At 29.9% G+C, this 16,347-nt stretch overlaps 1 protein-coding gene across 1 annotated transcript; it reads left to right on the top strand.

The window, feature by feature from the left end:
• The first annotated feature begins 336 nt into the window (after window positions 1-336).
• LOC125065136 (proton-associated sugar transporter A) lies at window positions 337-11,064 on the top strand. Its single transcript, XM_047672592.1, has 9 exons — window positions 337-964; window positions 1,379-1,641; window positions 2,244-2,483; window positions 4,845-4,946; window positions 5,293-5,555; window positions 6,338-6,544; window positions 7,203-7,333; window positions 9,829-10,003; window positions 10,666-11,064. Exons 1-9 carry the CDS (start codon window positions 759-761, stop codon window positions 10,882-10,884), a joined length of 1,806 nt encoding a protein of 601 aa, XP_047528548.1. The 5' UTR covers window positions 337-758; the 3' UTR covers window positions 10,885-11,064.
• Window positions 11,065-16,347: the final 5,283 nt, after the last annotated feature.

The raw sequence follows: 16,347 nt of genomic DNA, 5'->3' as shown, positions 1-16,347 counted from the left end.
TCTCGTGTCAGATTTAAAAATGGTCACTCACACGTGCTGGCTCGTAGTCGCTCTTATGAGTCGCTTACTCCTTTAATCTACTCGACTTTTTCATAATAATGTATTTATTCTAAATTTATTTTTGTGTAAATTTTATCCGTTTCTATATCTGTGTAGGTTTCATAAACCAGACAAATTTATACATTTTTAAGTATCGACTCTCTGTTGTTCCATGCTAGTCGCATTTAATAACGTATGTCTCTTCTAGTTTGATTTTATGATGTAGCTGGGCGGCGCTGGGCGGGCGGCCGTGAACGAGGGCGGCGCGCGCGCTTCAGTCCCCTTCCGATATCCGAACTCGACTAGTCTAACTGGTGACTTCGGCGCTAACAACTTCTCTCATTACATATTTCCACATATGAAAATTTTTAAAGAAAGTTTTAAACTTACTATTAGTGTTTTGTAATATTTAAGCAAAGAATTTAAAACTCCAATGTATTATAAAAGCGGTGAATAAGATTTAAATTGAAGGAGATGACATTACTGAGCTCGGGATTTTTCCTTTTAATTGACATTCCAACATTTGTGGATTCTAAGGGAATAATAGTTGAAACTAACTGAGTTGACTAAATTGACGTTGAATTATATATATACTTATAACTCTTAATATCAACGTTTCATACTGACATATAAGTAATTTCTAAATAACAAAGAATAATGAATAAATTATAATCGAATTTGTCTTTATACTAAATAATACAAAACATTGAAACAGTAATATGGCTGATAAATTGAATGAATACCAAGGAGTGACGGGTCGCTTGCATTCAACAAGAGACAAGTGCAAGGAACGATGGGCTCAATGGAAAGAGGAACATCCCCAAGGAGTTAAGGAGGCGGTTAGAGAAGCCCTTTATGCTATACCATCTTCTGACGAGCCTCCTGAAAGAGTAGTCCGTGAAGGCGAATACAGTGACTTGTTTAGGTAATAAATTTAAAAATATTTGTTTACCTATTATATTATTTATTAAGAGATTTGAATGCAGATTAAGACTGATCAGTTATTACTGCCTTTGCTCCTAACGGTCACCAGTTCTTACTTGTCCATGACAAATTATTAGGCCCAGGTTTGTGATGTGTATAGCTAGTTTTTCAGAAAATGTAATATGCGGAGGTCATAAAATATTAACGAAGGATATAAAAAAAAGAAATTACGTTAACTAAATACATACCTCGTCATCTAATTTTTATGCCATCTTTATGCCATCACTTCGCAAATACCGTACAATGAATACATTAAAAATATTTCTCGCATTTTTTTCTTTTATTTATAATTTTAATTGGGCTAATTAACAACGAAAAGAAGTAGTGTAATGATCAAATATATATATTTTAACAGGAGAAAAAACAGACTCGAATTGATGAGGATATCAGCAGCTGTGATGGGTATAGAATTTTCATATGCCGGAGAAACCGCATTTGTATCACCCACCCTTCTCCAAATTGGTGTTCCTCATCAACAAATGACCTTGGTATGGGCTCTATCGCCACTGATTGGATTTTTCATGACTCCATTGCTGGGGTCCCTCAGTGACAGATGCCCATCGAAATATGGTAGACGGAGGCCTTTTATTGTTCTAATGTCAATCGGAGTCTTTCTGGGTAAGCGTTTTTCAAGGATACATTGATATAATAGATAGTAGGATACACGTTAAAATTATATGGCCTTCATATAAAATTATTGTACATTATGATGAGTACAGAGTTTATTAGGTTTTTTGATAACTATTATTATGTATTTGTAACATTTCACGTGTGAAAGAGCAATAATTTATTATTGTACATTATTATTATGTTTTACATTTCTATTAGCGAAATATATTTTAGTAATAGAAATTATTATAGAAATTGTTTTGAAATTTTCTCTTACGACAAACAAAAAAAAACTATTTGTTTATTTAAAAATATATATTTTATGCAAATTTAAATCATGATTTATTTTTCTGGCTAGCTGACAATTTCACCAAACATGAGAAAAATAAATTTATTTAATTAAAATAGATAACTGTAGTGATTAATTATAAATAAGTTAACAAACACATCATGGATATATAATACTAAAATATATTAAAGTTAAATAATTGACAAAAGCAATATAGAAAATTATTTTAATTAAAGAAAGAGTATATTAATAAAATCATTGGAATTGTTATATAATTGATTAATGAAATAATACGAATTTTAAAAATATATGCGATTTTCAGGACTCATTTTAGTTCCCAACGGAGAAGACATTGGTTACGCATTAGGAGATGAAGGTCCTGTGAACAGAACCGTAGTTCCTTCAGCTCTAGGACCGAGGAGTTCTGCTCTTGAAGTCCAAAATAACAATCATCATCCTTGGGGTGTACTCTTCACGGTACTTGGTACGGTTCTTCTGGATTTCGACGCTGATGCGTGCCAAAGTCCCGCCAGAGCTTATCTCCTTGACGTGACAGTTCCAGGTCAGTAATATTTGAACACTATTTCTTTCGGCTTCTGTGTAAATTGCTGATTTTCTGATAACCCAGTTATTTGTTTTGTCTTCCTAAACTCAATGCTCTTATAAAGGTGAATTATATAGAACGCAGTAAAGTATAAGTTATCTCGTTCGATACATACTCGTATAATTGTCGTTTTGTTTTGTACTAAAATAGAACACTTGTAATTTATCAAGAAATATGATATTTCTTGATATATTACAAGTATATCAGAGATAAGTGACGTCTGGATTTTCAAACAAAATGATTTAAAAATAACTTAAACAAAAATGAAAAATTATAGTCTTATTTTCATTTGTTTTTTTTTTTTATCGTGGCAGTAAATCTAGATAAATAACGAAAACAACTTGATATTAAATGGATATATATAATATATTATTATAAAAATAAAAAAATAAATTTGGTACATTAACAATATAAATTTATCGTAAAATAAAAAATAAAAAAACAATAATGATTTTATTGATGAAATTCAAATCAAATAAAAATAGTGTCATGCTATAATTTATTATAAGTTTTATTATTTAAATTGAATGTTCTTCACCTACTTTAATAGATACGACAGTTTAATTTAATTAAATATTTGTTCGATGAGACGTCAGAACATGTGACAATCATTTTGTTAGTCAAGACACGTATGATATAAAACATACTTAAAAAGAGTCATTTTTATCTTGTACTCTCACTGTGATTGATTTTATCTCAAATGTACATATTTATGTCTAAATTTCCTTTCCCAGATTTTGAAATGAATTCATAAATTCAAATTAGACATTTTTTCAATAGTATGGAATTCATTTAAGGCTGATTTTTCATATTAATGATATATTATTATTATACTATTATTATATTATTTTAACAATATACCATCAAGTCAATCTTATAAAACTACTTCTAAAGGATAGGAAAGTGACAGTGACAGCCTACATGAATGAATTATAGGTACTTTGATTTGGTTTACTTGGCAGTAATTAAAAAACATAAAACATTTATTTAGTAATATGAAACCTAGTAAAGGCTTCATTCATGTATTCTGTTATATAATGTAATCGGTTTTGGTGCCAGTAGCACTGTTTAAAAAATTATCTTAAATTTTTAAGAACATACACGATCGAAGTATGTAAAAGAAGTATTTATTGCGTATCGATTAAATGTACCTTAGTAAATAAATACATATAAGCTCTCGTATTACGTTGCACAGGAAACCATAAAAATCAATCAGTATCCAATTTCGTTTGGCCCCAATATATTTTGAAGAACAATTTTGTCATATCGTCTCTTTAAGCCTTCCTAAAAGTGGATAGACGTATTAATAATAATGGAATCAAAACACCTTGTTTTTATATTCAAAACCATAAAAAGACAAAAAATAATAATTCATATAAATATTTGTTTTATATTTTGTCATTATTAATAATGATCACCGTGAGACTTAATTAGTAATAACCAATATGTAAACACAAAGTATGTATACATTTATAAAATTAAATAAAGTAGCAGTTGTCACAGCGATAAGATGAAAACATTTTAACAACTGTTTACATTTAGTTTTAAATTTCAGAAGTGTTTATACATTGCTAAGTGCAAATATTTAAAGAGATAAAAAATAGTAGGACGAAGTTTTACGGTCAATTTTTAATACACACAATTTACATTTGGGTCATGATTTTTGCGAATCGTAAATATGTAGTTCCAATACATAAATCCAATACATCTTGTAAAAACTAATATGGTACAGTCACACATACAGTGGTACATGTCAATCTAATCGAGGCGTGGGTTCAAATTCAGGCGTCACTGAAACTTCATAATTTAGTGTGTTTGAAACAAAGCATATGGCGGATGTAAATCACCCAGATACAGAGCAATCTCAAGCTATTCTGTGGCCAAATATTTAATAAAAACATTTAATTTTTAAAAAATATACCTACCATGTATAAATAATTTGCTTATAGCCAGACATTAAGTTTGGTTAATTCTTACGAATCTGTATAGTGGTACAAAAAATATTCATAGCAGTCAACGTGTGAGAGAAATTGTTGGTTCTTCGGGGCCCCTCAAAATGGGGCCCTGGTATAATAATGCTCAGATATTCATTAACCAACGCGCATTAAACTTCAAGCCTTCTACTCAAAAGAAAAGGATGTCTTATCCCTCTAGGAGGATATTTATAGGCTACTTTACTTTCGTTATTATTTAATGGGCATCATTAAAATATATAATGTATGTAAGTTGTTATATAGGAAACATAAATATGACTTCAAAATTTAATACCCAATATCTTGCAAAATGTTTTATAAGATGTTGAACTTTGTGATTTTACAGAGGATCATGCTAAAGGTCTGAGTACTTTTACCGTTATGGCTGGCTTAGGTGGATTTATGGGATATGCTCTTGGAGGAATAAATTGGGATGAAACTTCCTTGGGTAAGTAAAGTTCCTGCATTAGATATTTAAAAATGTAAGATGTTATGTTAAATATATCGTAATGCTATTTTAATAATAGATATTTACTTAAGGAACAAACATAAAATTGTAACCTCTTATAGCCAATGAGTATATTTACAATAGGACTCGGAAATGATTCATAAATATTCAACTGTAAAAAGGAATGAAACGATCGACTACTGCCAATTTCAAATAGTTCGTAATTGTAATGTAAGGCACAATCACCAGTACGGAGAAATAACTGGCAGTGATAATAAATAATAAAAACATATTTAAAGCTTTTCTTATGAATTGCGTTTTTAATAAAGGTTTTGATTGTTTGTAGGAGAATTATTCGGAGGACATGTTAGGGCCGTATTTTTTCTCATTACAATTATTTTCATTGTATGCGTTACGGCCACAATAACGAGTTTCAAGGAAATACCATTAAATGAGATCGGCGAAAATGATGATTACAAAAAACTAGATAACAAAGATCAATTTGAGGAACATTTCGAAGAGAGTGAGAACATTGAAAGGGATGGACTGAAGAAAGAGACGACTTCATACGGATCTTTAAATAAAGCTGATGCCCCAGTGGATGACGAAGTAAGTGTAATTTGAAGAACAGTAATAATAAAATGACTAGGAAGTACCTTAAAGAATCATTTGTAAAAATTCATTATATTTTCTTAACAATTTTCAGTCCAAATCTAATTTGGTTGGAAATTCTCTGACGGTTTTTTTAATGAAAGTTAAACGCAATCTCATTTAAGCCAATCATCTTCGTCATTTCAATTTTGCGTTCGTTAACAAGCTCTGGACCGACGGACGTTTTTTTTTTTACATTGATTCAAAATTGTATTTCGTTGATGGCTTTAAATTAAATCATAAAAAATAAATTCTAAGGTAAAATAAAGTAAAGTAAGTTCTAAAGTAAAACAAAAGTAATAGTAAAAAAAAAGTCTTAAGTAAAATAAAGTTTCTTGTATACTTTTTTTTATAACATATTTTGCAGTACTTGTATAACGTACAAAAAATACGTTTTATATTATTTCAATAAATAATCCGACTTCAAAATAACGTTGTTACAACAAATCAAATCAAATCAAAATATACTTTATTCAAGTAGACACAGTTTTACAAGCACTTTTGAATACTATACTATAAAAGCTACCAACGGTTCGGAATGCAGATTCTACCGAGAGGAACCGACAAGAAACTAAGTAACTGTTTTTCAACATTTAAAAATACAACATTACTATTTTATATTTATTTATAATTACAACACAAGGAAAGTGACATTGAAATTTAGCTTATATTTTAAAAAACTATCCAGAAAATTTGAACAGATTACTGTTTTTCTAATACAAAAAATAACTTTGTTTAAGAATACTGGTATTACAATCAAGATTCCAGTGGAGGGCCACACTGGGGAGCCACTTTCTCTGAAGCACTATCTGAAGTCTATTGTGTTAATGCCAAAGTCATTGCGTATTGTGTGCCTAACTAATCTATTTTGCTGGATGGCTCATGTGTGTTACTCGCTCTATTTCACTGATTTCGTCGGTGAATCTGTCTTCGGTGGAAATCCCGCTGTGAGTATTACTCAGATTATTGTCGATAATTGCATCTGAATGAGAAATTCCTTCGAAGAGATATAAATCTGTAATTTTGAATTTAGAATAAATTTTTTCACGACTAGTTTGGCAAACTTTATCCCTATAAACGCTGAACGATGATCTTATTTAGTAGCTTTAGAATATTGTTTTTTTTTTAGTTTAATGTGTCATCCTTATAATTTAAGCATACTTAAGAAGACTCAAAATGTGAAATTAGAATCCGTATTTTTTTCAAAGCTAGATGACGTTCTTACGGCAAAAAATATGAGCGTATGTCGTTACTCTGTGTTATGCTTATATTCAATGTTTTTTTAATGACTTTTCAGCACACGTTTCATTCAAAATGATGATTCAGTTTTAGTAAACACAGATAATTACATTAAGGATTAGTGATGAATGGCTTCGTACGTGTTGTCTCTGGATTATCTCTACTGATTCATCAATTTTCAAAATAGGTCAATGTTTTTTATTAGGCTCGTACAGTAAAACATTATTGCTCAAAAAACTGCTATATAAATTGCAAAATTCATTTTATACTATATATATATATATAATGTGTAATAATTTTATCTTATACGCCTTTAAATATAAAGAGCAATATTGTAAAATTGAAATTGCTATATATTAATTGCAGGCACCTGTGGGCAGCGAAAGCCGTATAAATTACGAAGCGGGTGTTCGTTTTGGATGTTGGGGTATGGCAATGTATTCGCTGTCTTGCGCTTGCTACTCTACGGTAATTGAGAAGCTCATAAAAATGTTAGGGTAAGTAAAAATAAAACCCAATGAATTTGCTTGAATTTTTTTTTTAAAGAGTAATATTTATTTTCAATAACGTTATGTTTATATAATACAAGCGAAGAGCCCAGATATAGATGCCCAGTGGTTACAACAAATCTTAATTGAAATAGTTGAAATTCAACCCTGTCAAGCACTTATAATTGATCCCGTGCTTGGTGGTGAAGAATGTCATCATGAGTAAAACTGTGTCTGATGAAATTCTGACACTCGCATGCCCGTCAACCCGCAATTATATACTATACAATATATTGACCGTAACTTATTTATCTATTTCCTAACTTTTATAAAATTATGAATATTGATTGATCTAGGTTCTAGTCATTTTTTATATTACATTAGCAGCCTGTAAATTTCCACCAAGCTGCTCCAATGCGGGTTGGTGGAATACACGTGTGCAGGATTTCGTTGAAATTAGACACATGCAGGTTTCCTCACGATGTTTTCCTTCACCGCCATGCACGAGATGAATTATAAATACAAACTAAGCACATGAAAATTCAGTGGTGCCTGCCTGGGTTTGAACCCGAAATTATCGGTTAAAATGCACGCGTTCTAACCACTGGGCCATCTCGGCTCTTTTTTTATATTAGTTACACATTAATAATGAAAAAAATCCACGTAACGAACAAATTTAGCAAAGTTGATTAAGCCAATTCAAATCTAGACCAGACCGTAAATAATAATCGTTTTTTGGAAACTGTACCTGAAGGCTACGTCCTTAGTCTACATTAACTAAACTCTTTATTAGCAACGTTTACTATAAGTAGATATCTACATTCAAATTATTGTAATCTATAAGTACTTAATAATTAGCATAACTTTCTGAATTGAACTGGGCCGTTTTTTTTTTAATTTATGTAAGTTAGTGTAATTAGTTAATAGTCTAATCTATATAGCATTAATATATAATACACATTTACTCTATTTATTACAAAAAAACACTTGCGTCCAAAATTTATAACTCGCAAATATTTTAATACGATTTTTTGTAACGAAGTGCTATCTCTAGTCAATTAGAGACAAATATAAATAAGTACATAGGAAGTAACCTTAAGCACATTTATCACATGTACTTGAAAGTGAAGAAATGTGATATTTATATTACTTACCTTCAACTTGACTGAAACGATCCTTCCTAGTTATTATCTCATTAGATCAGACAGCCCTTGACTTTCAACGAGTCGGCGCTTGAAAGGCTTCTAGACTTAAATATGACTTCAGAATTTAATAACCTATATTACTTCAACTATATTTAATATTATAACGCTGCAGCGCTTATATGTTTGAACGCATATGTAACTGACAGGCTATTATTATTATTTTTGTTTTATAAGAAACTGATGTTATAGCCTGTTATAATCCATTTATTGACGGCTTAAATAGCCCATATAGCTCCATGTTATGCCTTAAGAATAGAACGACGGACGAACAAGAAAATTAACTATCTATAAACGAAAAACAATCTGGCGTTGAAGTACCTTTCGTATTACGTTTATCCATATTACGATGATTTATTTCCAATGATATAATAACGTTATAACAAAATGAATTTGCTATTTGTAAAATAATTGTATTCATTAGTATTATTAATGTAAGTATATAAATAAATATTGGACAACATCACATACATTACTCTGATTCCAATGTAAGTAACTGAAGCACTTGTGTTATGGAAAATCAGAAGTAACGACGGTACCACAAACACCCAGACCCAAGACAACATAGAAAACTAATGAACTTTTTCTGCATCGCCTCGGCCGGGAATCAAACCCGGGACCTCGGTGTGGCGTACCCATGAAAACCGGTGTATACACTACTCGACCACAGAGGTCGTAAATCATAATATAATGATCGTATAATTTGTAATATTAAAATTTAGAATATTAATTACTTTAAATATTTATTAAAAAAACACACGTAACTTTTATTTCATCAATTTATGAATTATATTAATGAGCTACATATAAAACACACACCATTTATCTCCCATATAATCTTTTTTTATAAGCCCGCCAAACTTCTTATCCTCTTTCAAATTACATTTAAGTTGGGTCGTAAAGTCGATTAACAAAATTTACGTTTGATTACAATATAAATAATTATTAATTCGAAGTATAAATTAATTAATTATCTGGATTTGATAAATTACAAATGATTATCATTTGCTGAAATTAAGTTACTTTTTATTATTTAATAATTTGATTACATTCGATATCATATTTGTATTTTGTATAATCCTGTCAATAAAAATAAAATAGATTTTTTTTTTTTTTTATTGAACACTATGGGTTATGGTAAAATAAAATTATTAATTTTAATAAAATATTAAAATAATTGAAAGAATTATTAAATCTTCAGATAGATTTCGAAACTTTGTTTTTAAGTTAAATAGTAAAATTAAATTCTATAAATTAAGTTTGAGTTTGAGTTTTAAACTTTTCATTTCTCATATTTTTCAGTGCCAAGAAAGTGTATGTAGGTGGATTGTGTACGTACAGCTGTGGCATGCTTATGCTGTGCATTCTCCGGGCTCGTGCTGCCGTGCTGCTCTTCAGCTGGACTGCTGGAATAATGTACTCGACACTATTCACCATGCCATATTTACTGGTTGCTCATTATCATGCAACGGGAATGGTAAGGTTTAGCTGAAATATATTAGTAAATCAAAACCAAAATGAAAATTTAAATTCTAGCTTTTGATATATTATATTTACTATATATATTTTTAAATATACAATATAATTACTTACAGATAATTTCAAGAAATATGTCGTATATATCTTTTCATTTTTTTTACTAATAAATAGCAAGTATCTGTAACATAAATTGCTATTAAAAACTCGGTAAATATATCACGCAAAACTGCGCAAATTTCTTAATTTATTTGGTCACTACGATGTGTTACTTGAGAATACTTGACCAAAATTATATCCTATAATACAAATAACGTTATATGATACAATTTCAACATATTACATTAACATTATGAGCACAACTTAACATGTAATAATTTATTGAGAGGCCTCTCACTAAGAGGCGAGATTTAAAAATATTACGATTATCTATATTATAGTTAGACAATATTTATAAATATTATAAATTCTCAACAAATAATAACTGTGTATGTTTATTGGAAAGCGTAAACATTAATTTATTTGTGACCCCTAGAAACTGGTCGATCCCTTCTCAATCAAACCTTTTTACCGTACCGTTTGTTTATATATTGTTTAAAAAAATAATCACTGAGAAATGGAATTAAGATTTAACGCGCCTATTGTCATATTTTATCATTCCAGTGGGACAGCGATGGTGGTGGTAGTGAACAGGAACGCGGTATCGGCACCGATGTGGCGGTGGTCAGCAGCTGTGTGTTCGTAGCTCAATTATGTATATCGGTGATCATGGGATTCGCAGTAAAGATCACTGGCTCCACGGCAGCGGTAGTCGCAGTTGCTGCAACGCTTGCTGGTGCTGCTGCCTTCACTGCCACCAAGATAACATACCTTGATCTCTAAGCACATAATATTTTATAATTTGCGAAATGCATACATTTTTATTTCTTATAATTCAGTCATAAGTTTCAGCAGGTCATTCTCGTTTCATAATCCATAATGTTGGACTGTTGCGATCTGTTTGTAGCTAACGTTTTATTACTATTATAATTAAAAGTGATGGATTTTCATTGACATTTGTATTAATAATTAATTTATTTCGTAAAAATGTTGATATTAATTATTATATAAAAAAATGCCTTAGGATTTAAAATAAAATGTTCGTTATGGTAACATCATTAAATTATATATATGAACGTATTCAGAAAGCACTTCCATAACATTATATGGATTTAATAAACTATGATATGTTTAAACCGACTGACGGAGCTGCGCTATTATGATTCTTGTGTACTTTAAATGTTATTCATATTGTAGTCACTGTCGTGTATCCCTCTCAGACATACATAATAACGTCCTGCTTTGAATTTCGAGTTTATTTTTACGCAATAGCTCATCTTAGTAGCTGACAAATGCGTATAAATATTTTATATATATGACATTTAAAGCGGTTTTCATGACAACATGTTAAACAGATTAAATAAAGATAAGTTATTCTATTTAGTTTAATTTAAATATTTTAATAAATGTATAAATTATGATATGAAATAGCCGAGATGGCCCAGTGGTTAGAACGCGTGCATCTTAACCGATGATTTCGGGTTCAAACCCAGGCAGGCACCACTGAATTTTCATGTGCTTAATTTGTGTTTATAATTCATCTCGTCCTCGGCGGTGAAGGCAAACATCGTGAGGAAACCTGCATGTGTCTAATTTCAACGAAATTCTGCCACATGTGTATACCTCCAACCCGAATTTGAGCAGCGTGGTGGAATATGCTCCAAACCTTCTCCTCAAAGGAAGAGGAGGCCTTAGCCCAGCAGTGGGAAATTTACAGGCTGCTAATGTAATAAATTATGATTAATCTATTTGTAGTGAGTATCAATATTATTTACTAAAAGTGCAATAAATATGACAAGTTGTTTTAAAAGTAAATAGACTTATTAAACTTATTTTAAATGGTTTTAAGTCAGTTAGCGCTGTAGGTTGTAGTGTAAATAAGCATTAGCTATATGATACGGCAATATTAAGATTGATTAAAACTGTTAAAAAAAATACATTCACGATATTATAATAATCGATGTTATCATACATAAGTTGACATAAGATATCAAGATATGTGAATAAACTGTAACAATATTTAATGAATCTAATTTCAGATCAGCATTAATATTTAATCAATGCGAGCACAAGAAAATATTTTATTTTATTTATTTTAATGTGTATTGAAACAAAATAAAGCAATATTTTTAATTTATTTATAAAAAAAAAAAAAAAATTAAGCTTATATATTTATTTCGTTAAAAATATTAATTCTATTTATGACAATATAGCATAATATAAAGAATAAATATTTACTTGAAGTATATACAGCATAAGTTTATCTTAGTTATGTAATCAAAAATTACTCGTTTTTAAAGCATATTATTATAGAACTCAATGCGATTTGTACAAAATTAAAAAAAAAACACCAGTTACTATAATTGCAGTAATTATTTTTTTAAAGTATTTTTCATGTTGACGTAAAGTTGCTGTTATGGTGTTACTTTGCTCGTAGTTTGTACAAATCGATTTGAAATTACGTTTTAATAAATATTATTTATCTGTATTTCAACATGTGACACGTTTATCTGTTGTTGTAGGTTAGAAAATTAAATTAATTATAGAAAATTCTTTAAATTAAAGAAAAAAATATGACATTCTATACTTAAAAAATAAAACATAAATTGGGTTCCATTGTCCTTCCTAGTCAATATTATCTCTTGATTTCAATGAAATAAACTATAAATCATAAAAACTCGTTTTACTCTAAGCGGAATAATTAAATAAATAAAACGGACATCAAACCTTAAACGACATTTACGTTAATGAATCTTAGTAAAACGCAGGTGTTTTATTAAAATTAAGTTAGCTCAGTTATGACGGCAAAACTAACGTTCAACTTCGAGTTTACTGAGGTAAAGAAATGAGACGTCTTAATATACGCTAAAAGCGTAATAACGTTCCAAGTTTCGAAAGTGTTCCTTGGAATATTCTGAGGACATGAGGGACGAGAAAGTTTATTAATTGTGTTTTAATCATCAAATACTTATTATTTACTTCCTTCTATTCAAAGATTCGCCAAGCAACTCGAGCAAGCAAATCAAATTTCGAAATTCATCTACATTTTTTATGTGATTGATCAACTTTTTAATGTAACCTACTCTTATTATTTTTTGGTCTAAGTTATAAAATTATCTTGTAACCAAAATACAATAAATATACAAGGGTTTATTAAAACGTATTATTATTTACATTTAAAGTACAAATTTTTACTAATATAATATATAGCAACTTGTAAAGATTCAATGTTAAGTATTCATATCTTTGTTATTTTTCCCCATTTTATAAGTAAATTATTACACCTCTCAAGGTGCAATTTGCAAGGTGTCTTCTATTATAACGATTCATCATTTAAACGTTGTGTAAAATGATCGTCTTATAGAAAAACAACTGAGTCAAGTTTTAATTAGCAAAAACATACATATAATAATTTGTTAAACACCTTTAATTAATGTAAATTTTCTCGCGACTTTGGCAAATTTAGAGTTTTCATTGGCTATAAAAATATTTTAAGAATTATTACACATTCATCATATTATCATATTTACTTGGTGGTAGGGCTTTGTTCAAGCCCGTCTGGGTAGGTAACAAACACTGAATAGATATTATACCGCCAAACAGCAATTCTTAGTATTGTGTTCCGGGTTGATAGGTGAGTGAGCCAGCGTAACTACAGGCACAAGGGAGATAATATTTTAGCTCCCAAGGTTGGTGGCACATTGGTGTGATGTAAGGAATGGTTATTATTTCTTACAGCGTAAATGTCTATGGGCGGTGGTAACCACTTACAATCAGGTTGCCTACTTGCTACTTATTAAACTACTACTACTTATTAAATAAGTGAAATATTTCAAAATTACATATTTGTGTATTAATACAATAGAATAAAAACTTTTATATTTTCGTACATACTTATAGTAATTTGTTAAAACTAAGCGATGCTATGGCCCGGCATTGAATATATTTTATCCTCTTAGTGAGATAATTTATTGATACTTCAAAAAAAAAAGCCACTATATCGAAAAATAAGTCAACCGGACGGGAGAAGAACCGGAGAGATAATTACAGTGGGATTTGATTATCTTATTAAATTAATTAAATAAATAGTCTTGAAGCCATTCTTAAATACTCTAAGTTTTTACATCGTATGATGAATATGTTTTATTTGATATATTCAAATTTCGTAAAAATCTTTTGTATTAAATCTTATCTATATTTTAATTTGCTTTTTAATTAAACTTTAACTACTCAAGTTATAAAGTAATTTAGATTTTAAAGTAGAGCTCAACTTTTAAACATTTTTATAGCATTAAGAAGAGCAATAAATCTAGTTTACAAGTTCCATCCCAGAAAAATGTAGTTTTCTAACATTTTATTGAATCACCGAATGGGAAATTATCTTGAAAGATATTTTGCGACCTAAGTCAGAAGCTAAGCACCGACGATAATGCTATTAATTATTTATTTCTTCCTATTAAAGGTCATCATTCGTTATTCCGTTTTATTGTCTAAGAAGAAATTTTATATTATGAAAAAGCCAGTAAAGTAATGTCTAAGTCACACCTTTATTAATACTTATTAAATAACTATCAATTTAAGTGGTAAATAGCTACACCATCTTTGACTTCTTCCTTTGAATGCTCAAAATGTTTTTGAATTTACGGAATGTCATGTCAATTATGAATTAAAGAGAGAGAATTTAACCAAACACCCGTTAAAAACGTTTTTAACTAAGCCCTTATTGCTTCGTGCGTGGTATATGCTACCGCCAAACAATGGTTGTGGTCCAGTTTGAAGGATGATCTAGCTAATGTAACTACAGGGGCATAACATCTTGGTTCAAAAGGTTGGTGGCGCATTGTTGTTGTAAGGAATCGTTAAAATTTCTGACGCTGCCAATGTCACCGTATAACATATACATATATCTTTATTAATTTTTCGATATATCGGTCTAGACTATTGAAATTAGAAATTGTTGTAGAGAACATTAAATGCGCAATATTTGCCAGAAATGTTTACATTCCAGCGTTTCCTCATCGGCTTATAACTACGTGAATTAAAACCGTCCTATGTTTATTTCGGGAGTGTTCAAACAGCACGAACTGGGCAAGATAAACTTGTCGTCTTTCGTAATTGAAACTTCGACATGTGTTGCTGATGTATTTTAAATTTACAAGGAAAAAAGGCCATTTTTAATTTTTCTGTAATAGCTTATCCTTTAAAAACAGTACGTATCTCAAAAATACATAAATTATTTCACTTAATTTATTCGACTAATATTATACTTATAAATTGACGAATATTTTGTTCGTACGTTGTAAATCATTTTATAAATATGCAAAACGCACTCTTAGTCACCTCTCCCTCTCTCGAAAGCAACTCGAATTTGAGGAAATTTTGTATGAAGCAAGCTTGAACCCCAAGAGCGGACATACGTTAATTTTTTGTGCTAAACACCCGACGACCAATCAATAAAACGTGGTCGAAGCCGCGGGTCGCAACTAATTCTAAACGGTACTTATTAATGAGCCGTTTGATACAAATGAAAATCTGAATAATATAATTTTAACTTGAAATATTATATTGAGAAGACAGTTTGAATACGACAAATTTAATTAACTAATTAAAGATTAATTAGTAGCATTTTTGATCTAAACATCCATACACTAATCTTAAAACATCATTTTATCAGACCATATAATCATTTATATTTTCTTTTTATATTTTACATGAAAGGCAAAAGGTGTTTTTCAACGTGAATTTTTTCACAAAGGTCCTTTAGTGACTTTCTGTAATAAGCGTAAATGACGTAAAGTGAGTGGGCTCAGAAGTATACTACTCGATTTAAACAACGACCTTCTTATGTTATAAAGCAGTAAGTAGCCAATAATGAGACAATAATGTACGCCTTTCCTAATCTTCGAATAATATTTGTCTGAAAGTAAATAACATTAGATATTTTGATATGGGGATTAGCAGGCTGCTGTACATAGGTACACACACAATCAAAACTCTATGCGATCCCAAATATAATTAAATTGAATACAATTAATACAAGTGCACTCACAAAATAAAACAGCACCTCTAACATTAAATGAGAGCTTGGCTATAAATATTTCATTCCTTATGCTCGTACATAAACATTGCAAAATTTAAATCTTGCTAGAGGCACTTAAGACCTAAGATGGCTATTGCTTCAGATGTACTTCTAATTATCTTCCTACTTTTTTTGTTGTATTTATTTAATTAGTTATTCAATTCTTC

Source organism: Vanessa atalanta, chromosome 7 (genome assembly GCF_905147765.1).
Source record: "Vanessa atalanta chromosome 7, ilVanAtal1.2, whole genome shotgun sequence".
In the NCBI taxonomy this organism is placed as follows: domain Eukaryota; kingdom Metazoa; phylum Arthropoda; class Insecta; order Lepidoptera; family Nymphalidae; genus Vanessa; species Vanessa atalanta.
This window is presented reverse-complemented; position numbering and strand designations above follow the sequence as displayed.

Bases quoted from the DNA above. Each gene is read 5' to 3' on its own strand.
- LOC125065136 (XM_047672592.1), top strand. From the start codon at position 759: ATGGCTGATAAATTGAATGAATACCAAGGAGTGACGGGTCGCTTGCAT. The intron at 4,947-5,292 runs GTAAGTAAAGTT...GATTGTTTGTAG, and splicing joins TTGGGATGAAACTTCCTTGG to GAGAATTATTCGGAGGACAT. The intron at 5,556-6,337 runs GTAAGTGTAATT...ACTTTGTTTAAG, and splicing joins ATGCCCCAGTGGATGACGAA to AATACTGGTATTACAATCAA.